The sequence below is a fragment of the Mirounga leonina genome, unplaced genomic scaffold (assembly GCF_011800145.1).
Source record: "Mirounga leonina isolate KUSES-001 unplaced genomic scaffold, KU_Mleo_1.0 Mir_173, whole genome shotgun sequence".
In the NCBI taxonomy this organism is placed as follows: domain Eukaryota; kingdom Metazoa; phylum Chordata; class Mammalia; order Carnivora; family Phocidae; genus Mirounga; species Mirounga leonina.
This window is the reverse complement of record NW_023270447.1, coordinates 74330108-74353694: the sequence shown is the minus strand read 5'-3', so window position 1 is coordinate 74353694 and position 23587 is coordinate 74330108. Positions and strand designations below refer to the sequence as shown.

The window sequence follows — 23587 nt, the reverse complement described above, 5'->3', positions numbered from 1 at the left end:
CTGTGGAGTGATTCATAGTTAAACCACGGAAGGAAGGAGGCCTCCCAGGCCATGGCTTATGGAGGGAGGAGCCAGTGGGAGCCCTTGACAGTGCCTGTAGTCATCAGGTAGAAGTGCCCAGCAGATAGCTGGTGAGCTTGGAGGAGGACCAGGATTGTGTCCTGTTTATGGAAGCCCAGTGTGTTGGGGTGATGGTCCACATCACATTTATATTTCAAAGAATATAAAGTTGGATTTGTCAGAAAGCAGGTTATGGCGTTCCTTTTTACGTGTGGAGAGGACCTGATTTCTGAGGGCTGGAGCAAAGGAAATGAACAAGGGAAAGGTGTAAAGGTAAAGAACATTCTTGAAAGGCATTGAAGGGAGGGGGCCGCTGAATCAGCCCAAATTCCTCCGCTTCATCTGAAGACCCGCATGTGTATAAGGCAGGTAGATAGAAGAGTGAAGATGCTGGCAGAATGTTAGGAGGGTATAAACAGACTTATCTTTCAGGAGTTATGAAAGAAAGGAATCAAGGGCACTCACTGGGTTAGCTCACAAAGGACACTGTACCCTTGACTGGAAAAGTCAGAGAGGCTGCTGTTGAAGAGCTGCATCATACTTGTTTCTTCTGGTTAGTGTAAGAGTGGAGGTCGTTGATGCTGGGAATGAGGTGGAGAATAGGATTAGGATTCTTCATGTCTATTGAATTATCTACAGATTTTTTTTTTTATTAAAGATTTTATTTATTTATTTGACAGAGACACAGCGAGAGAGGGAACACAAGCAGGGGGAGTAGAAGAGGGAGAAGCAGGTTTCCTGCAGAGCAGGGAGCCTGATGCGGGGCTCGATCCCAGGACCCTGGGATCATGACCTGAGCCGAAGGCAGACGCTTAACGACTGAGCCACCCAGGCGCCCCAGATTTTTTTTTTTTTAATCGCTTGGGTTTCCAAGCCCTTCTTTAGATTTCACTTAATAACAATGTAGCTATTAGCACTCGTGTTTTACTACTGTGATGTTCTCAGACCCTGAGAACTTGGGTTCCAGTGATCTGGAAAGAGGAAATGGGAGGGAACTATGTTGTTCCTGTAGAATCCAAATCTTAAGAGGGCAGGAGAGTGAGGCCAGGAACAGAGCTTACAGGCAACACCAATCCTCCTAGAAGAGCAGGAACTGAAATATACTAAGTGACCACTCCTTTTTTATATTAGAAGAAACTAAGGGTCAGAACCAGGATTTGAATCCAGCTCTCTCTGATAATTTCAGACGAAATACTTCCCCTAGCATCCCACCCAGCAGAAGAAAGACAATCTGATCCTCTCTTCAAGTTCAGCCAAAAGCCTCAACCCCAACCCCTTTGCCATTTAATATTTACCAGACTTGGGCGCCTGGGTGGCTCAGTCGTCGTTAAGCATCTGCCTTCGGCTCAGGTCATGATTCCAGGGTCCTGGGATGGAGCCCCACATCGGGCTCCCTGCTCGGCGGGAAGCCTGCTTCTCCCTCTACCACTCCCTCTGCTTGTGTTCCTGCTCTCGCTCTCTCTCTGTCAAATAAGTAAAATCTTTAAAAAATATATATATATATTTACCAGACTTGTCCTGAAAGGATTTCCATTTCACTTTTGTTTTCCCAGGCCTTCTTGTCATGGAGGCACAGATGAGTTGTGAAAAGGACAGCTGCAGTACAGGGAAGGGTGGGAGAGGGAATGTGTCCAAATGATAGGTCAGGTCTGCTGGAAGAACTGACCAACTAGGGAATCCCCTCAAAAAGTGGAAAGTTGGGTGCCTGGGTGGCTCAGTTGGTTAAGCGACTGCCTTCAGCTCAGGTCATGATCCTGGAGTCCCAGGATCAAGTCCCACATCAGGCTCCCTGCTCAGTGGGGAGTCTGCTTCTCCCTCTGATCCTCTTCCCTCGCATGCTCTCTGTCTCTCATTCTTTCTCTCTCAAATAAATAAATAAAATTAAAAAAAAAAAGTGGAAAGTTGACTAGAGTTTGGTTCTTTGGTTCCTCTTGAGTTGGACAGGAGCAAGTCCTGTTCTGTGCCTTTCTTCTTAAAGCATAGTGTCCTGATTAATGCTAATGTTAATCAAGTAGAGCCTTGCTACTGAAAAAATGTGGTCTGTTATCTAGCAGCATGGACATCACCTGGGAATTGTCTTAGAAATGCAGGTTTTTGGGTCCCACCCAGCTTTATTGAATCCAACACTGTTAACAAGATCCCCAGGTGATTCATTTGCCTAATGGTTTAGAAGCAAGGAGTTAGGGGCGCCTGGGTGGCTCAGTCGTTAAGCATCTGCCTTTGGGCTTGGGTCATGATCCCAGGGTCCTGGGATCGAGCCCCACATCAGGCTCCCTGCTCTGCGGGAAGCCTGCTTCTCCCTCTCCCACTCCCCCGGCTTGTGTTCCCTCTCTCTCTCTCTGTCTCTCTCTGTCAAATAAATAAAATCTTAAAAAAAAAAAAGAAGCAAGGAGTTAGACCCGGAGAATGGAGAGTAAAATTTTCAAATGAAATATCAAGCTGGGGACTTTGGAATACAATGAGTTTTACTGTGTCTGGTAATGTTTAAATAATCTCCGAGTGTGGGGGATGGGAGTCAGAGACCACCACCACTTGTTTTGTGGTGCTTTAGGGGCCCTGGTTCCCCATACCTACAGGCCAGACCCCACTGTGGGGCCATCTGCAGCTCCCAGCAGACCTGTGCAGCCTCACCTCCAGCTGCCTGGGTGTACCTCAAGCTCCTCACAACCTCCAGTCCTTCCTGCCATTGTCTTCGTGCCAAAGATGTCTGCCCGTCTACCTTCCCGCTCTCTCAATGCCCAGCAAACTCCTACTTTGGCTTCAAAACCTAGCTGAAATACTTTCTCTGGGACTTCCCCAGTTTCTTCATGTTGGCCTGGCATTATGCAGGCGCCTCTGCTTGCGCATGAGGTCTGCATCTAGCACCTGGGCCAGGCAGCTGGCTACTCGGTAAACTTGTGCTGAGCAGCCCCAGGTTCTTGCTGCCCGCCTGGGCTTGGAGGCCAGCTTTTTGCTGTGTAGGTTTACTGGGGGGAGTGACAGAAATCCTCTGAAGGCTTAAAAAATTGGAATGCTTGAAGGATTTAAATTGTACACTGTGTTGCCTTTTGTCACATTTCCTGGTAAAAGGAAACAGGCCAACAGTTTTTGCCTAGGCTTTTGATGGCTTATTTTCAAGGGGCTAACGAAAATGCCACTAGCAATTTTGGTACTCAGAGAAGCTGGGCCTTTCTGAGCGTGGTGACCTGTTTTCTTTATATCTGACTGTGTATCTGTGCTTGCTCCCCTTGAATGTAGCCCAGGTGCTCTCAAAAAGTCTCAGAAAGGAAATCCCCACCCCCTCTGTCATATCTGCCCAGACTGTACTTTGTGCAAGTAGCCGTCCCTTCTCGAGAACGCTGGTTCTCCGGCAGGGCTAGCCAATCCGCTTCTCTGTCTTAGTCACGCTGCTGCGGCCCTGATACCGCCTGGTGCCTGCTGGGCCCCCTGCTGCTGGCGCGCAGTACTGTATGCTTGTTCCTGGGCCCATTTCCTGTTTCTATTCTAGTCACTGGTGGCTCAGCTCTGCTTCCTGCCTGTGTGTCTCACACAGATTCCTCTTGCTGGAACCTTTTGTTTTCTTCAGAACAACTTCAGTCTGAAAACGAACAGAGCCTTACTTCTGGCGTGATGGCTCCTGGGGTCAGTTAGCTCTTCTGAGGACTGGCAGGAAGTACCTCCTTCCCGCCAAGCAAACCATACCCCTTGGATTTGACCTTATTCTTCAGTTTGTCCCCAGCCCTGCTACAGGAAGCTGGTGGCTCGTTGCTCAGACCAGAAATTGCCATAAGACGAAGAGCTGGGATCTTTTGCAGCCAAACCTGTCCTCACTCCTCAGCTGCACAGGGTTGTCAGGACTGGTTCTTTTTCACCTGGAGGTTATAAACATATTTCTTGCTGCTGCGGAAGATACTTGGTACCCTTTCTAGCCCAAACCTCCCTAAAGTCCAGAGAATACATATATGGGGTTGGGCAGGTAATGCTATCCTCAGCAGAGTAAAAGCTTGCAGAGAGTATAGAGATGGAAAGAAAGCATGTGCTGACTCAGCCTTCTGTCCTGTGTGAGCAGTTCAGCCCCCCCACCCCCACTCTGGGGTTAGAGTGGGAGGGAGAAAGTACAGAGAGGTCTAAAAAAGCGAAGAAGTAAAGAAGCTTGTTCTGGACAAATGTATTTTAAAGTTCTAAGACTCCTCCATCTTGCCCATTTTCCCCAGAAGATGCTATCTTGGCAGAGAATATGCCTTGTAAATAACTGTTCTCCTCTCTCCTTCACAACCATTCTTTTGGGATCATCTGATAATCCTGTGTCAGATGGAGTGGTTTCTACAGGTATGTTTAATAGAGAGGGATTTAATATAGGGATTTGGGCTTAACAAATTTGCTAGAAAGGTTGAGGAAGCATTCTCTAGGCTTGTCCTTCAGCAGCAGGACCTAAAACTAGATTTGACCCACCAGGGAAACTCCCACCTTTGAGCCACTATCATATTAATTTTTTTTTTTTAAGATTTTATTTATTTATTTATTAGAGAGCGAGCGAGAGAGAAACAGCATGAGAGGGGGGAAGGTCAGAGGGAGAAACAGGCTCCCCGCCGAGCCGGGAGCCCGATGTGGGGCTCGATCCCAGGACTCTGGGATCATGACCTGAGCCGAAGGCAGTCGCTCAACCGACTGAGCCACCCAGGCGCCCCCACTATCATATTAATTGCTCTAAATCTGCTATCCAGGGATCAGTAAGCTAGAGTCAAGAAGGAGCGGCTGCTGCCACCAGGACCAGCTCCCAGTTTACTGGAAGAGGAAGCCAGAATGCTGTTGCAGGAACAAGTGAAGGAGACAGAAATATGGTCTCTGCCATACTTTGATCTAATCTTGAGTTTGCTTCTAATTAGTAGAACCTGAATTGTATCTAAACCCATTCACAAGGGATTCTGGGAAACGTGGTTTTTAGCTTTTTAACCTCTACAATTAAGAGCAGAATGGAGACAGCATGAGCTGGTCCATAGAATGTTCACTACACTAACAAAAACATTACACCCCTCCCCCTTACCTCCCAACCCCCTAACCTTACATATGAGGAACCTAAGACCCAGAAAGGGTAAAGGAGGACTTGCCCAAGTCATTAGGTAAACGAGAACATTTGGTTCCCTGACTTCCAGTCCAGTGCTTTAACTATTAGGACCAACTCCTATAAAGGATCAGTAAAAAGCTCCTTTAAGAGAAAGAAGAATGCCATATTCTCTTCTGGAGAGAAGGAAGAGTTATATAGAGATGTGGGGCTGAGATTTCTAGGCAAAGGTAGTGATACTGTAGTTTCTGGATTTAGGTCTACTCTCCAGGAAGATGGAGAAAATACTCTGGAAGGAAGAAACCTCAAAAACTAGAATTTCTTGAAATTCCTGAGTCAACGTATGGATGAACTCAGTTGCCTTGGTGACCATGGCTTTCTTCCACTGCCATGCTCCACCCCACTTCCCTTTCTCTCCTATTGGTGCTTTTTTTTTTTTTTAAGATTTTATTCGAGAGAGAGAGAGAGAGAGAGAGCGCAAGCGAGCATGAGCAGAAGGGGCGGAGGGAGAGGGAGAAGCAGACCCCCTGCTGAGCAGGGAGCCCAATGTGGGGCTCTATCCCAGGACCCCAGGATCACGACCTGAGCTGAAGGCAGATGCTTAACTGACTGAGCTACCCAGGTGTCCCCCTATTGGTGCTTTTATAACCTGCAAAGCTGTTTGGGAGATTACCTCAGTGAAGTACATGCCCTGGCTTCTGCCATTGTCCTTCTCCGAAAAGACCCAACAAAATCAGAAAGCCAGGCCTTAGATGTGTGATGGCCAAGCTGTGTCTCATCTGTCCTAGGGAGCTAGAGGGGTGTTGGGCTTTTTGAACAAGAAATAAACCAAGCCCTCCTAGAAATACTGTCCTTCAGAAACCACTAGGGCCGTCCTACACAAGAGTGAGAATCTGTTCCACCAAACTTGGTCCAGAGGGGAGGACCCCTGGGTATGGAGCTATGTTAACATACCTGATAAATCAAGCATAGAATTAGTGCTGTTGTCTTTTTTCCATGTTTCTAAGATATTTGGCATTCAATCTTTGGGGACCAGTGCTTGCTCTCTTGCGCCATCCACTTCCACAGCCTGATCCTTTTCCATCTTCCCCACTTGGTGTCAGCATGGAATTGGCTGGTATTGTGACATAGTCTCTGATTGCCATAGGGTGGAGCTCACCTGCAAGCGGCTTGCTTGCTTCCCATTTGACCTTTCCCAAGGAAGCTAAGAAGCCATGCCTTGTTGAAAGTGGAAACTGAGAGTTGAAGGCTCAAAATGAGAGTCAGCAAACCTGTCCCTTAAGGCCAGCTTTGATGTGGAAGGAGTATTGAATATTGTTTACAGAGATAAGTGAAGGTAATTGCCTTACATTCTGGGGAAGTTAGGAGAAAGATCAAGTTCCAAATAAACAGAATCAGTGTTCAGAGGAACTGTTATTAAAAATATTGGTCATTTTCCCCTCATCTTCTACTTTTTTATTTATTTATTTTATTTTTTTTTAAGATTTTATTTATTTATTTGAGAGAGAAAGAATGAGAGACAGCATGAGAGGGAGGAGGGTCAGAGGGAGAAGCAGACTCCCCACCGAGCAGGGAGCCCGATGCGGGACCCGATCCCGGGACTCCAGGATCATGACCTGAGCCGAAGGCAGTCGCTTAACCAACTGAGCCACCCAGGCGCCCCAATCCTCATCTTTTACTTTTAGAACTTGACTATGTCTTCCCTGTGTTCAGAGTTGTTCTTCTGGTTTTAAGGCCTTTGGGGTTGATGGCTGTCTATTCTGGTTTAAGATGCTATTCAGTCCAGGGGCGCCTGGGTGGCTCATTCGTTAAGTGTCTGCCTTCAGCTCAGGTCATGATCCTGGGGTCCTGGGATCGAGCCCCGCATCAGGCTCCCTGCTCAGCAGGAAGCCTGCTTCTCCCTCTCCGACACCCCCTGCTTGTGTTCCCTCTCTCACTGTGTGTCTCTCTCTGTCAAATAAATAATAAATAAAATCTTAAAAAAAAAAAAAATGCTGTTCAGTCCCTACTCTCAGATCTGTTTGTTGTATACTTTCCCCAAATCTTTGGATTTTATCTAGACCAGTAGGCCATGGTAGGGAAGACCACTGGCAAATAACATATTTATGGGTTTAAATACCAAACCAAGGAGGCCATTGAGCTCCCTGGACCTTGGTCTAAGCTCTGTTCAGCACAGTGCCAACCTTTCCTTCCCTAGTTGTGCATGTTGTATCCTTGCTCGCTTTCTGGTTGCCTATAATTCTGAGGGACAGCTAGATGAGGTGGAAGCCTAAGGCCACACCCCCTCTCCCTTACACTTCTCATATCTAGAACTCTGCTGCCTTTTCTGTGTTTCTTTCCTCTCCCCCTTTTCCCCGTCCTCTTTGCTCAAGTTCTAGGATTTCAGCTGATGATCATGGTGGAACAAGGTCTATGTGGTTGGCTTTCCTAACAGGAAATGCTTAACTTGGGGAAAAGTAGGGAGTTCCTAACTTCTTTGCTTTCTCAAGCTTTACAGTGCTTGTTTCCTGCTGGGATTAGAACAGCCCTTTTCCATAAATATGCACTGTTCTTGACTGCTCTAACTCAGGCCCAGCTCTGACCCAGTTTCACTTTTTTCAGATTTGAGTCTGTTAGCTAGTGACCCTTAAAACACTGTACATTTTTGGCCAAGAGGTGGTTTCTGACTAGATAAGACATTTCTCCCCTGGCCCAAGTGAGAGGCCTTTGCAGGGGAGGGGTGTGTGTCCAAGGCTGGTCAGGCAGGTAACATGGTATTTTACAGGCCTCGTGGGGACTGTGGCAAACTGGAAAACAAGGTTTCAACTGATTGCTACACTGTGGGGAGTTCTAGGATCTATTTTTTTCACGAATTGGGAAATTGGAGTTTTTAATGTAAAATCTCAGAATTATTAGAAGGGTCTGTATGGGAGTGTTGTTCAGTGGGTTAAAAGGTTCTCTGGCACTTGTGGGTCTGTCTCTGCAGCTTCGTGTGGTCTGCCCATGTAGCTTGGGCTCCCTTGGAGCTGGTATTTAGAATTTTCTGAGGGTGGGGGCCCCTGTGGGGAGAGACATCTACCCATTGTCGACTCTGCTTGTGTTAGGTGTTTGTTTTATTGGTTTGGGGAGGGGGAAGTGCAGGGGAGATGTTGAGCAGAAGCACTCAATGTGATTAAACCTCTAGCCGAGCAGATCTGTGGGAGCAGAATATCGACCCCTGGAAAATCAATGGCTGCTGCAGTGGCCAAGCTGCTGTTTGCAGGGGCTCCCACCGCAGGAGTGCAGGCAGCCCCCCAGTCTTTCTTCTCCCCTTTCTCATCTCAGAAATGCCCTCGGCCCCCACCCAAAGGGGCACACCTACCTCAAGAGATTTTGCTGAGGTGGATTAGAACAGCGGGTTCTTATATTTTTGTAATTAGATTGAAATTTCTCCAGTGACACAGAGCCCCGCCTCCCAACAGCCTCCTTTCCAGACGTTCCTTCCCTGCACTGCAGTTCCATCAAGTGCTCTTACCCAAGTGGCCGGGGCCTATTCGGGGTTGTACTTTGCAGTTTTAGACAGGAGGGTTCATTCCCTTGATGCCAGCGCTCGAGTCCCTCCCTCCACGTGGAGGTCTGGAGCTCAGGTATGGGATTATGGTGGGGGATCAAGGTTAAAGGAAAGAGAGAAAACTAACAGAGATTGGGCCTACAGAGGATGCTTTTGAGTAGATTATTCACTGAGTAGCTTCTCAAACATGTTGTCTTTTGTGTCCCTGGCATTTTTCTGGTCACTAATAAAGTAGGAGGAGCTAGCCTGGTCCTGCTGTGGTCCTACAGGCAGATTCAGCGCAGTGCCATCCGTCCTGCCACAGCCGGTCCAAGCATCGCCTCTGGGGTGAGGGTGAAGGGCCAGGGAAGTTGTGCTGACTGTTGAGGCTTTGCCCCTCCAAAGCTGTTCTGGTCTTTGAAGTCTCCAAGGCAAAAAATGATTTTAGTCTGTAGCACCTATAGCTCGACTTCGGGTAATTGGCCTTCCTACCCAGTTCTCTTCAGTGACTGGGAAATGGGCCACGCTGCTGTGTTAGAGGAGGGCTCTGGTGCCTTTCCCCCATCCCCACCCCGCGTGGATCACACCTGTGGGCAGGGGGTTGAAGCTTGTTTGGCCTCTGCCCCCCAGAAGGGAGCTTCCCCACCTTAGAGTTTGGGGAATGGAGCCCCTAAACAAAGCCTAATTGTCCTGCAGTTAGGAGGGTGACTGCAGGGCTGGGTGAGGATTTGAAATCGCCTGAGATGAGGCCATCTAGAGGCCACGGGTGTTTTGACTTCTCTCTCTGGACCACACCCCTGTGCCTGATAATAGGGGTAGAGCACATTCAGTATGAATACCAGCAGAGATCAGATACCAGCCTACATAGGACTTAGCTTCCTGAGGGTCTCCCTAGATTCTGAGTCACTCTCTACTTCCCCCCCTCCCAACTCCCTGCACATTAAGTACCCTTCTAAAGACCCAGAGGTGAGAAAAAGTACTATACCATTTAGTGTAACAAAAGTAAGTTTAAATTGAGAATTATAGATGAAAGGGCTGATTTGAAATAAACCACGAGAGAAGGTTTAGAAAGGAAGAATGGTTTATAGGAAAAGCGACTAGGCAAGAGGGGAGTGTGTAGCATTTGTAGACTTGTAGAGTTAAATTATCTAGTTTTAGTCTTTCCTTTACAGAGCCAGGCAAGGCCTAGTGAGGTTAACTTGTTACAGCCATGGAGGTAGTCCCTCAACATGTCCAGAGGCAGGTTGTGGCCGGGCTTCCAGGCTTTGTTTGGAGCATGGAACCTAGCTTCTGATAGTGGCAAGCTTCCACCTTACAGTAGAAAGAGCGCAAGCTCTGAAATCAGAGGAATGTGGGTTTGAACTCGAGTTCTTCTATGTGATAGCTCTCTGTCCTTGGGCACGTCATTCAACTTCTGAGCGCTTGCTTTGGTAAAACGGGGAAGATAACTGCATCTAGAAGATGGTTGTGAGAATTAAATGTAAGCCAGCCACGTACCTGAGGGCTAAGCACATGAGAGTCACATATTTGTGTTTGTTCTGCTTCCCTTCAAGAGGGAGGTACAAAGAGACTTCCTTTATTCCTCTTTTTCCAGCATCCTTTGAATTTGGAGATTTGGTCTCCCTGAGTTTTATTTATGAACTCTGACATGTATATATAAGAGATTTCCTCTTGGAGGTGGGCCTCTGAAAAGCATTCTGGAGACCAGAAGAGTTCTGACCCTTCTTTACTGTGCATCCCCCATCAAGCAGCCCGAAAGTACCAGGAAGAAATGACCCATTATCCCCAGAACAATAACCTATTGTTGAAAAAGAGAAGAGGGAGTTTGGTTAGGGGTTTTTGGAAACTTGGGGTAGGGGTTAGGGGTTAGGAAATCAAGTTCTCTTAGCCTTTCCCAGAGCAGTTTCTGCTATTCCAAACAGTGGGTGTACTTCAAGCAGGAGATGGTGTTTGGTCCTAAGCTAGAAAGATGGTGCCGTCTTCTGTGGCTTTCCTTTTCCCTTCTCAGCCACCTGCTTAGCCCCGACTCGAAAGTACCACCAGTAGTAAGAGGCAGCCTGTTCTGTGTATTGATTTGTTCTTGGCATTTCAGCCAGCACGAGCTAGCCTGCTCTCTGGGCAGAAATGGCAGCTCATCTGTTGGGCTGTGACCACTCATCAGAGTTCTGTAACTCTGGAGTCAGATCACCCTTTCTTCCATTTAGCAAAGACTGTGGAAAAGAGAACCTACGAATGAAACTTCATTGTACTGAATATTTTTTAGAAGTATTTGGTAGAGGTAGCCTCTTCTCCCCTGATCCTTGACAAATAAGTTGCTTAAGGAAGTCTTTATGAAAAACCAGGTCTCCCCAAAACTTATTTGCCTTAAGTAGTTCCTATGTAATTATGTTTGCCGTACTCCTTTTTCCTTGAAGTTTCTCTCCTTTCCAGACAGAAATGCTGTCTACCTTTCTTCAAGGGTCGAGTCTGCCAATCTTTTCTGTGTTCTTCAGGATTTCCTCCCATTCTCCAGCATGGGAGCAGCCTCCTGCCGTGGCCATGAATCTGTTCGGTACGCTGCCGGAAAAACACTTGAGAAGTGCCAGTGCAGATCTGGTCATTTCGGGCTGTGTATTTGGGCTTTTTTTCATTCAAGGAAGTCATTTAAGTGAGTGTGGCTGAATTGCAAGGTTCCCAACACACCCCCACACACACCCCACCCACCCATAAGTGTATATATAGGATTTACCTGGTTCTCTTGGTGGGTGGTTTCCCCGCCAGTAGTCAGCACAACTTGGCAAAAGCTCTTCTCAACTGAAAGAGGACGAGAACTCCATCTGGGGGTTAACAAAAGCTCCATTTCTCAAGGACTCATCCAAATTTATGAGAAAACCCTGAATTGAGCATTTCCATGAGCCTGTTCTTTAGACTTGCCTGTTGATGTTATTTAATCTGCTTGGCAGAACGAACTGATGTCATCCTCAGGCTCTGTCAGGAGACCGTTTAAACCCCCTTCCTCTAACCCTCATCTGGTATCTTCTGCTTGAAAATGTACTTCATCAGGGAGGCAGTTCATGTTAAAACTTGCAGCCCTGGGGCGCCTGGGTGGCTCAGTTGGTTAAGCGACTGCCTTCGGCTCAGGTCATGATCCTGGAGTCCCGGGATCGAGTCCCGCATCGGGCTCCCTGCTTGGCAGGGAGTCTGCTTCTCCCTCTGACCCTCCTCCCTCTCATGCTCTCTGTCTCTCATTCTCTCTCTCTCAAATAAAAAAAAAAAACTTGCAGCCCTTCCTGTGAGAGCACTAGCAGGCCTCCCCCAACCTCCTGCCCCCCTCCAACGAGGTATGGACTGTGTGATTTCAGGCATGGTTTTGTTGTGGTGTGAAGAGAAGGTGTTAGCTGCCGAGTTCTGTTTGTCAGCAGAGCCTGACAAACCCATGCTGGCACTTGCTGGGGCTGGGCAACCAATCACAGCTGGAACAGTTATCGTCATGGAGTCCCTATGGGCTTCCTCTATCAGGTCACATCCCAAAATAACATTGGGCAGTATTTCAAGTGAAGAAACGAAGGCTTTCGGGGCTGTAGCCAGCCTGGAGTGTGAGATTCTGTGTGAAATAGTTGGACCTGCTCCAGCGCTTTTGATCTGCATGGTAGATGAGCAATAAAATGCATGAAACACGTTGGAAACACGTGAGGAAATTCTCCCTGGCCCTGCTGCTTCCTCGGAACTGGCAGGGCACTGAGTGGGCTGATCCTCACCTCCCATGTTTCAGCAGGATTATGCTTGGAAGAGAACAAACCTGGGAAAAGATATCTTTCCACTTAAGGGACATTGCTACAATTCTTTCAATAGACCTCTTGGAAGATACCTGTTAGGTGGGCCCTTTTGCAAGAACCAAGACACCCTGAGTTTTGAAATGCTAAAAGTAGCCCCTGCCAGGGAGAGTAGGGGCTTGGGTTGATTGAACTTTGTGTGATAGGTGTGTTGTGGAAAGCCAGACTTGTTCGGCACATTGAGGTCTGACTCAACAAGCAGACATCCGCTTTTTGTAGAACAAAAGACCTGAAAAACTGGCTTTTTGTGGGGTAGAAAGCAGAGGTGTGTCCCATGTACTAAAAGGATGTGGAGGGGCGCCTGGGTGACTCAGTCGGTTAAGCGTCTGCCTTCAGCTCAGGTCATGATCCCAGAGTCCTGGGATCAAGCCCCGCATCAGGCTCCCTGCTCAGCGGGAAGCCTGCTTCTCCCTCTCCCACTCCCCCTGCTTGTATTCCCTCTCTCGCTCGCTCTCTCTGTCAAAAAATAAATAAAACTTTAAAAAAATGAAAATAAAAAGGACATGGAATTCAGAGCAATATCTGTTCATGTAGATAGAGGGGAGACACTTCTTTTGGAGTCTTCCTCCCCACCAGGCCCTCCCATTTCCCAATGAAGACATTTACTGTGATTAAGCTACTGGGACTGATCGATATGTCTTATATCTTACACTGCTTGTGTGTTGTCATATCTCTCATTCCAGGCTGTTACTGCTGGTACTGCATATTCCATATGGCCCCATCCATATGGTGCCAGTGGAGTTTCATGCATATGGCCCAGGGTTACCATGAACTCAGATTTGTCCAGTCCCCCTATTGTATAACTGAGAAAACCAGGCCCAGCTTGTTGCCGGCTTGTCCAAGGCCACAAGTGATAAGTACCAAGAACTCAGCTTTGGTTTCCTAACTCAAAGGTGTAGTACTTTTTCTCAGTCCATATAGTATCACAGCATAATGGAGAGAGAAAGAACATAGACTTTGGGGTTCAGCAGACCTGGGTTCAAAATCTAGTTTCTGCTACTTACTTGCTGGATGACTTGGGCATGTAACCCAATCTCTCTGAGCATCAGCATGCACATATTCAACATGTTAATGGTAATAGTACCTGTTTCCGAGAATAGTAGAAAAGTAAGGAACTCCATAAAGTGCCTGGCACATTATACATGCTCAGATGGTAAATGGCAAATGATTTGTCCCTTCCTATGCTAACATTCTGGTTCTTTAAAAAAACAAAACAAACAAACAAAAATACAGAAAAACAGGGGGGCCTGGGTGGCTCAGTTGGTTAAGTACCTGCCTTCGGCTCAAGTCATGATCCCAGGGTCCTGGGATCGAGTCCCACTCGGGCTCCCTGCTCAGCAAGGAGTCTGCTTCTCCCTCTTCCCTTGCCCCTCCCCCACTGCTTGTGTTCTCTCTAGCTATTTCTAGCTCTCTCTCTCCCCCACCCCCAAATAAATAAAATCTTTAAAAAGAAAAACAAATTTTTCTTTTAAATCAACTACCCCCATGCTGACAAGTTGCCATCTGCTGAAAATGACAGTTTGAGAGATTGGCCTCAAACCAACCAAATCAGAGAGATAAGAAGATTAATGCTATTTCCTTCCCCACTATTATTCTGTGCTCAGGCATCCCAGCCCACGTGGGGCTGCTGTTGACAGTGGTTTATTTAGCACTTTTTCTCCAAGGAGCTCAGGGCACTTTACCAAAACTGATGGCCCTCCTCAGAGTGTCTCTGTGAAGAAAGCCACCACGCTGCCACCACAGATACCTCCAGGGTCCTGAGAGCCCAGTCCCAGGGGTTGCCAGTGTTTTCTTCAGGCTCCTGGGATCTCTCAGCTGGACTAACACATTCACTTACGGATCTGTGGAGAACCTGGTTTTTAACAGAAGTGTGGCTGAAGGAGCCATCCGTAGGCCCCGTTCCGACTCATAGCAGTGGTTGGTGGGCTGTTATTGGGTTTTTTCTTCCCTTCCCCCCCGCCTCAGTTCCTCAGATTTCCAAGGGTATATACCCAGTTGAGCAGGGATTCCTCAGTTGAAGGCAGCAGAAATAGAGCAAAGGGGAACTTTGGCTTTACCTCTACTATCTGAACTGTTTTTACCATGAGAGTATTCATATTTTGTTTAATTAAAAACAAAAATATTCAGGGGCACCTGGGTGGCTCAGTCGGTTAAGCATCTGACTCTTGGTTTCGGCTCAGGTCTGATCTCAGGGTCCTGGGATTGAGCCCTGCATCGGGCTCTGCCCTCAGCGGGGAGTCTACTTGAGGATTCTCTTTCCCTCTCCCTCAACCGCCCCCCCCAATGAATACATACATACATACATACATACATACCGAAGATAATTCAAAACACTTAATTTTCCAAAGCCATTTGAATAGGGCCAAGTTCTTATGGATGGACCTTTGATTCCTATTCTTTTTCAAAATACACTGATTTCTTTTTTCTGTAAGCAAGTAGTTGTATTACCGGAAGCTGGCAGATCAATAAGGAATGGGTCCTGTTCCAGGAAGGAATGCTGAGGGAACCTACTGGTCCCTAAAAGAAAGCTTTCAGCTGTGGTTTCTGTTACAGGTCAGGGCCTAACAAGTGGCTTTCAAGGTCTACACAGTTGGCTTTCTCTTGTCTTCTTGCTGCTGCCTCTTTGAGTTTATTCTCCTTGGCTCAGAAGCCAGGTGTCCCTGGTATAGCTTAGCCCTCAACATGGGGGTGGAATTCTCCTTTCTTGGGATGAACCCAGGGCTTTATATAGCTCCAGGTACTTTAGTCCTTTGAAAGGGAAGACACCTTCGGGTGTTATCTACAGGAGAGCCTTCTTGAGTTCTTGTCCATGCTGGGACTAATTCTTACTTCATATTTAAAGCACGCTATGGTGTGCTAGCATTTTGGAAAGCTAGCATTTTCTGACTTCTGAGCTAACAGTGGAGAGCTGGACACAGGCACAAATGCATACCTACCTGCCTGCCTTGCCTTCAGGACAAGCTTTATTCCCATAGAACTCCGCGGAAATGTTCCCAGCTTAGTGAAGTAACCAGCTGATTTGCAGAAGGTCCAACCAACATAATACTTTGGGGAGAGCCTAAGAGGTGCCCTCTGGCCTTCAGTGTTATTGTCAGACTCCAGGGTCAGTGTTATCTTGAGATAATCTTTTTAGGGTGAGCTTGTTGTAGGAATAGGAATAGACTTAGGCCATTTTGGATCTCCTTTCTCTTCAGATGTCTCTTTAAGAGAACTTCTTTTTTAAACGTTTGAGCATTAGGTGTTTCCCAGATCTGAGCCCCTACCCAAAGCTCTCATCCTTTAGTTAGTTCCCAGCCTGAAGTTGACGTGTGGTGTTGAACCAGTGATGCTGCTAGAGAATGAGGTTGGGGCTGGGTGTGCATTTCCTGTGGTGAATATTTTTCATATTGAGCTCCTGGTTGCTAATCTCAGGAGATTACTGACCTCGAGTGAACGCTATACTGATGAATTCAAGGTAACTAAAGCCCCCCAATAAACATCAAGTTTTCACCGAAAAAACAAAGCTAGGAGGAAAACTGATTTGCTCAGTTGGTAAACATTTGTTCATCCCTGTTGTGGGCCAGTTGTTAGGAATGTAGTCCCAGATCTTCTTGGCAGTTAAGGAATTGTCTCATACAATCTGTCCCTTTCCCACGTCCTACCCTTTATGTTTACTGTGTGGTAACTTGGAGCAAGTGCATCCTTGGTAAACGTAGGTTATAATAATCTGATGGAGAGGGGGTCTGTGAATGTTGCCCAAACTTGTTTACCATTCTCCTGTAGCTAGCTCCTGGTGCCATCCTGGCAGTATTTTGTCAAGTTTCCCCATCAGAAAAGAACTAAAGTCTCACTGAAAGAGCAGCTTTCTTGTGACTATAGAAGTTGGGGACAGGAGGGGCGCCTGGGTGGCTCAGTCGTTAAGCATCTGCCTTTGGCTCAGGTCATGATCCCAGGGTCCTGGGATCGAGCCCCGCATTGGGCTCCCTGCTCAGCAGAAAGCCTGCTTCTCCCTCTCGCACGCCCCCTGCTTGTGTTCCCTCTCTCTGTGTCTCTCTCTGTCAAAAATAAAATAAAATCTTGGGCGCCTGGGTGGCTCAGTTGGTTAAGCGACTGCCTTCGGCTCAGGTCATGATCCTGGAGTCCCTGGATCGAGTCCCGCATCGGGCTTCCTGCTCGGCAGGGAGTCTGCTTCTTCCTCTGACCCTCTTCCCTCTCGTGCTCTCTGTCTCTCATTCTCTCTCAAATAAATAAATAAAAATCTTAAAAAAAAATAAAATAAAATCTTTAAAAAAAAAAAGTTGGGGACAGGAAAGAAGATGAAAGTGCTAGATGATCTGCTCTGATAGATAGACCATGGGTCAGCAAACTACAGCTTATGGGCTAGTTACTTGTTTTTATAAATAAAGTTTTATTAGAACACAGTCTACCCATTTGTTGAAGGATTATCTCTGACTGCTTTAGCACTATGGTGGCAGAGTTGAGTAGTTGTGACAAAGACTAATGGCCAACAGAGTCTAAAATATTTTCTATCTGACTCTGAATAGAGTTTTGCCATCTGTAAGCTTTAGTATCATGACTACATAACTTGTGCAGTGTGTTTGCTCTTGGTTGGCTAGGTAAAATATTAATTGTGTAGTACAACTGTTGAAAGAAGTCTTTCTGCCTAACATTGCTAATCCATATGCTTATGTGTATGTTTCAGGATCTATCTGGTTCAATAGACGATCTCCCCATGGGGACAGAAGGAGCTCTGAGCCCTGGAGTGAGCACATCAGGGATTTCCAGCAGCCAAGGAGAGCAGAGTAATCCAGCTCAGTCTCCTTTCTCTCCTCATACCTCCCCTCACCTGCCTGGCATCCGAGGCCCCTCCCCATCCCCTGTTGGCTCTCCCGCCAGTGTTGCTCAGTCTCGCTCAGGACCACTCTCGCCTGCTGCAGTGCCAGGTACCTTCAAGTGCTGGACTTCAGGGAGAGGGAAAAGGGACTGGCCCCCAGTGATATCAGGGAGCCCCAGCCTTCCACTGTCACAGAGAACATCTCTGGTTCATGTCTGCGAAGTTTCCATTCAACATTTGAAGAAGAGAGATGGGAGCCCCTTGGTGGGGGTCCCTCTGTGTATGTGTTACTGGGAGGTTTGGCCTTGGCAGGAGCCATTTCCAACTCTGAAATGACCTCCTGGCTAGAATTTCCAGGCTTAGCCATGACTGGCTTCTTTCTCTGTTTGGAGCAGGCAACCAGATGCCACCTCGGCCACCCAGTGGCCAGTCGGACAGCATCATGCATCCTTCCATGAACCAATCGAGCATTGCCCAAGATCGAGGTGAGACCCTGGGCTTTCAGGGAGGTGCAGAAGTCTAAGGGAGCCATTTGATTATCCTGTACAATAGCTTTTGGAGAATCGTATGACCAGGAAGCTTAGGACAATCCCAGCAATGAATTGTGAAGTTAGAGTGGGTTTAACCGTGTTGGTGGCTCCAGTATTGTGTTGCCCCCCAGTATTGTTTCTCAGTGTTTGTGCTCTAATGGATTCCTTCCTACATTGTGTCTAATTTGGTCAGCAGATACTGAAGACTTGGCATCAAATCTTTACCCTTTAAATCCTGTCCCATTTTGTTGTCATTGCTGTTTGTCTTTTCAGACCCCCATTTAGTAGAAACAGTTGGCATGCCCTGGTTGGTGGCAATGTCACTTTGGAGGGTGCCTAAAAGAGCACATAATTATATAGCAAATAGAGACTTCGTAGGTAGTTGCTAAAGAAAATGTAGATGGTGAGGTCTTATGATAAGGGAGAACATCTGTTCTCATTGTACTGAGGTAATAATATATGGACACTACCCACAAATAGGTTACATGCAGAGGAACCCCCAGATGCCCCAGTACAGTTCCCCCCAGCCCGGCTCGGCCTTATCTCCGCGTCAGCCTTCGGGTGGACAGATGCACACAGGCATGGGCTCCTACCAGCAGAACTCCATGGGGAGCTATGGTCCCCAGGGGAGTCAGTACGGCCCACAGGGTGAGTATGTTACCCAGTTAGGAGTACATAGAGGTGTATACATATGCTGCTCTCTGGGTTGTAAGAGTAGGACTGCCCTTTGCTTTAAATCCACCAAAGCCAGGCCCTAAAATAGGGCAGGACTGTCACCATGGGAAAGTCCCTGAATATCCCTGAGTCTCTCCTTCATCCGTAAAATGGGGAGAAGGTGTTTAGCTCAAGACTGGGCAAACACTTAATGGTAATTAAAGTAAATTAGTCCTAATAGAATGTATCTTTCCTCAAAATGAGCCCTGGGTGGATCTAAAGCTGAATGTCTTACACAGAACATGGAAGAGACGGCAGATTGCCCGTGTAGAAAGGAAGGAGTTCTGGGAGTTGAGGGGCCTGGGTAGCAGCAGAGCCTGCCAGCAAGCCTTGCTCTGTGCTGCACTGGCTTTAGGATGAGAGGACAACTGAGGCCTGCCTTTCTGTGTTCCTGGCCTCCTCCCCCCCTTTTTTTTAATGGGGTGAAGGCTGCCATGAAGTTGGTCTCTTATCAGACCAAATAGTGAGTGATTCCTATCATTTATTATCTTTGGAGTTTTAGAGCTGAGCGAGATTAAGAAGTTGCTACTGAGTCACTAACCAAGTCTCTGCGTCTTCTCTTCTTTCCTTCCCAGGAGGCTACCCCAGGCAGCCAAACTATAATGCCTTGCCCAATGCTAACTACCCCAGTGCAGGCATGGCCGGAAGTATGAACCCTATGGGTGCTGGAGGTCAGATGCATGGGCAGCCTGGCATCCCACCTTATGGCACACTCCCTCCAGGGAGAATGAGTCATGCCTCCATGGGCAACCGGCCTTATGGCCCTAACATGGCCAATATGCCACCTCAGGTTGGGTCAGGGATGTGTCCCCCACCAGGGGGCATGAATCGGAAAACTCAAGAAACTGCTGTCGCCATGCATGTTGCTGCCAACTCTATCCAAAACAGGTAAGGCCTGGGAAGCGAAGAGGGTGTCAGCAGAAGGAAATAAATTGTAAAGTGATTTGGGTTGTTGAGATGCTTCTGGATCTGAACCATGCCATCTTGGTAAATATGTATTTTATCGAGAGCTCTTTAGAAAACTGGGTTTCCTTACAGTGGGAAAGAAAACCAACAAAAGTGCTGATTCTTAAGCATCTTCAGTTGGTATCAAATTTCACATGTCCAGATATTGTATGTAAAGAACTTTAGAAAGCATAGGTTATTTTGATGAGTAAAATAAGTTTTCAGAGTTTCTCCGTTTCTTCTGTCAATCTAGTTTTTTGGTTTCCAAAAGGATTTCAATGATACATATAACTTGGATCTGTAGTGTGAGAAATAGAGGATGGTAAGGTTGTGGTTTGCCATTTCTCTACTGTTCTGTGTGGTTCTTCGTGTTTGAATCTGGCACTAAAGTGCAGAGAGCTCATGTGATTTGGTTTAATGACTTTGAAGATTCATCTGTTCTTCCTTGGACACTCACTTTGGTGGCCGTTCACTTCAGTGAATATGATTCTACTGGCTTTTGAAGGCTCTGTCTGTGTACCCCTCTGTTGGTGGCTACAGTTCTTACAGTGACTCTTGTATACTGGAATGCTTATGAACTAAGGTAGAATGGGGGGGTTAATGGTAAAGAGATGGGTTTGGTAGTGTTTCAAAATGATGGAAGCATAGAGTTTGCGGTAGGTACATCAAGAAAGCACCTCCACGGGGCGCCTGGGTGGCTCAGTCGTTAAGCGTCTGCCTTCGGCTCAGGTCATGGTCCCAGGGTCCTGGGATCGAGCCCCGCATCAGGCTCCCTGCTCCACGGGGAGCCTGCTTCTCCCTCTCCCACTCCCCCTGCTTGTGTTCCCTCTCTTGCTGTGTCTCTCTCTGTCAAATAAATAAATAAAATCTTTAAAAAAAAGAAAAAAAGAAAGCACCTCCAGGTGCTGTGCCATGAGGGGTCCAGTTTGGTTGGGTTTTGACATGACAGAGTGGTAAAATCTAGGCCTTTTGCCATAGAGAAGCCCTTAAATGGAAACACATTTTGACACTTAGAGGGAGGCAGTACTTAAGAGACACGGTAGGGGTCCCTTCTCCAAGGATTGTATCCTTTAAAATTGAGCTATGGTTTCCTGTTTGGAGCCTGAACCATCGTAGAACCTTTCGTGGGAGGTAGTAGATAGGAATGTCTGGGTCAGGTGGTACATGGTTGTGGTTTGGGAAACCCATAAACTTTTTCCTTGTAAGCCTCACTAGATGATCTTGGCTCACAAACTCTATTTAGCTCAGTTCCAAATATGAAAGCTCACTGTGTCTAACTCTTGTCTCTCTCTCACTTTCCATCTTCTTCCTCAGGCCACCAGGCTACCCCAATATGAATCAGGGGGGCATGATGGGAACTGGACCTCCCTACGGACAAGGGATTAATAGTATGGCTGGCATGATCAACCCTCAGGGACCCCCGTATCCCATGGGTGGGACCATGGCCAACAATTCAGCAGGTAAATCCAAGTCCTTGCTCATCCCAGGAATTTCTTCCAGAATGATCTTCATGTCACAAACTTATTGGACTTGAGATTTTTTTCTCTTTTATAGGGATGGCAGCCAGCCCAGAGATGATGGGCCTTGGGGACGTCAAGTTAACTCCAGCCACCAAAATGAACAACAAGGCAGACGGGACACCCAAGACAGAATCCAAATCCAAGGTAATGATTTATATCCTGACTCCTCTCAACTGTCTGTCCCATCCTCTCCAGGGATAGGAAGGAAAAAGAGAAGAGGGTGACTAGACTCTAGCCTTTTATGACATGGACTAGATCATCTCAGAAAAGGCTGATCTTCTGATCATGAAGGGTCCCAGGCTAGTAGCTCATTGAATTAGATTTCATTTAGCCTAAGGGGTCCTGATGTAAATAACACAATGTTCTCACAGCTGTCTGTGATAGAGGAAATGCCAGGCCTGCAGTGTAGAATCCTCTGTAATGCCCTTTGTGAAACTGTGCACCCTGTCCTCATGCATTGATAGGTGTTGTGTGCCATGGGCAACTAGTTGCTCTTCTCTTCCTGGACCTTACTCAGAGCAGCAGGAATGGTTGGTGCCCTGTGTTCTATAGAGAGGAAGATGAGGCAGGTGGGGTTTGGGTCCTTGCTTGGCCTCCCTGTAGGATGGCCCTGAGTGTGCTATCTGTTGGGTTGTGTGGCAGTCTGGGGACCTGTTCAGTGTTTGAATCATTTGAAACATTTCTGCCCTTTGTCATACCCCATTTTCCCTATCTTATAAAGTAGGGGAAATAAAAATGTACAGCTGCCACGTCCTGTGGACCTTCACCTCTGACTCTCAGACCCTTTTAGCCATCCTCCTGTCTGGGACAGGATATTTAACATCCAAAGCCTTTCAGGCAGGTAGGAGACCCTTCCTTTCTTGAGAGGAGGAAGTTTCTTTTCATTTTAGTCCATCCCATTGTCTCAAAATCAACGTTTTGAGTTTCTTGAGTTCTCTGAAACAGTCTATAAAATCATGCCCAGCCTCCTGGGTAATAGCATGGAAGTAGTATAGTGACATTGTTGTCAGGTGGATAAGGGTTTGACACTTAGCTCTGCTACTTAAAAACAATGAGATTTTAGGAGTGGCCTCCTGTGCCTGCTTCCTTACCTTTGAAGAGGAGGATAATTAATAATGGCTGATATATAAAGGCGTCTAGCATGGCACCCAATGCATAACATATAGGCAGTGTTAGCTTCCTTCCTTTACAGGAAGAATTTCTAGCTCCCATTTGGTCTTCTGACCTTGCGAAGGCAAGGGACATGTTACTGACTACCCCAGAATAAGAAGCTTTACCAATGCCCTAATCAAGGGACTTCTGAGACCACCCTTAGCATAGGCTTTGAATCTGACCGGTTCCTATGAATCTTGACCTGCCCCTTCCAGAAATCCAGTTCTTCTACTACAACCAATGAGAAGATCACCAAGTTGTATGAGCTGGGTGGTGAGCCTGAGAGGAAGATGTGGGTGGACCGTTATCTGGCCTTCACGGAGGAGAAGGCCATGGGCATGACAAATCTGCCTGCTGTGGGTAGGAAACCTCTGGACCTCTATCGCCTCTATGTGTCTGTGAAGGAGATTGGTGGATTGACTCAGGTGAGTGCCTAGCACTTGGCTTCCTCTGTGGTTGCAACAAGCCTCTCTCTAGGTACTCAGTGGCTTCACCTGGTGCCAAGCATCCCACAGGGGCATCACCGTCTCCTGCTCTCTGAGGCACACACTGACAGACTGGAAGCACAGGGCTTCCAGAAGATAAGACAAAGACAGGAGGCTGAGACCTCCCTGGGTAGTAGGAAGTATTAGCAATGAGTTTACCATATGTCTAGGGTCTCACTGGGGTACAAAGATAGGGAAAATGCGGGAGGCAGTTTGGCATAGTAAGCAAGGGCATGGTTTGGAGAGATGAGTCTGGTTTTGAATTCTTTCTTAGCCACTTAACAACACATGTGACCTTAATCAAGGTGAATGACCACTCTGAACCCTAACTTATTTGTAAAGTAGGGGTAGTGTGTATCCTGCTAGACTGTCAAAAGCTAGAAATAATACGCAAAGCTTGCAGCAAGATTTCTGCCATGTAAATTGGTCTGCAAGATGGAACAGGTGTAGCCAGAGTAGTTGCTGACCCTTTCCTTCCAGTCCCAGTGAAGATGGGATTTCAGGAGCTATTTAATAGAAGTAGCTTATGAAGGATGAAGTAGGTGGGGTGTTTAGTTATTCCATATGGCATACTTAAGTGAATGCAGTAATCTGTGCTAAAAACCTCTGAACTGAATACCACCCTGAGCCTTGCCCCTGCTCTGATACCTTATAGCATTGCTTTACACTCAGCCCGGGAGGCAAATAGTTGAGGCAATGCTGTGCTTTGGGAACTTTCCTCCTATGCGTGTTCTGTAGTCATCAGATCAGGAGCCTGCTGTTGGATCTGAGTTTGTGGCTGAGCTCAGGGGGAGGCGTGGCAGGGAGAGACGTGTTCCAAACCTTCTAAATCAGAAGAGGAAAACAGCTGTCACCAGCAGAAAAGAAAGTGATTGGAATGAAGCCAACCAACAGTCAGTTATGAATTCCTTCTCCCTTCAGGCTTTATTCCCCTCCCCCACAAAGGAAAACAAAACAAAACAAGACACGTGCACACCGCCACATAACTGGCGTGGGAAGCAAAGCCA

The 23587-nt window shown here is 47.1% G+C and overlaps 1 protein-coding gene across 4 annotated transcripts in view; it reads left to right on the top strand.

Moving 5' to 3' along the window:
* Positions 1-23587, top strand: part of ARID1A (AT-rich interaction domain 1A) — a 68897-nt gene that overhangs the window by 34260 nt on the left and 11050 nt on the right. For 2 of the 4 annotated variants that reach the window (XM_035019399.1, XM_035019401.1), the window contains exons 5-11: positions 17103-17343; positions 17627-17719; positions 18245-18412; positions 19054-19366; positions 20738-20883; positions 20978-21087; positions 22311-22520. In XM_035019399.1, coding sequence (XP_034875290.1) covers positions 17103-17343; positions 17627-17719; positions 18245-18412; positions 19054-19366; positions 20738-20883; positions 20978-21087; positions 22311-22520 — 1281 coding nt within the window. The remainder of the gene's footprint in view (positions 1-17102; positions 17344-17626; positions 17720-18244; positions 18413-19053; positions 19367-20737; positions 20884-20977; positions 21088-22310; positions 22521-23587) is intronic. The other 2 variants (XM_035019402.1, XM_035019400.1) reach the window with 1 other exon arrangement.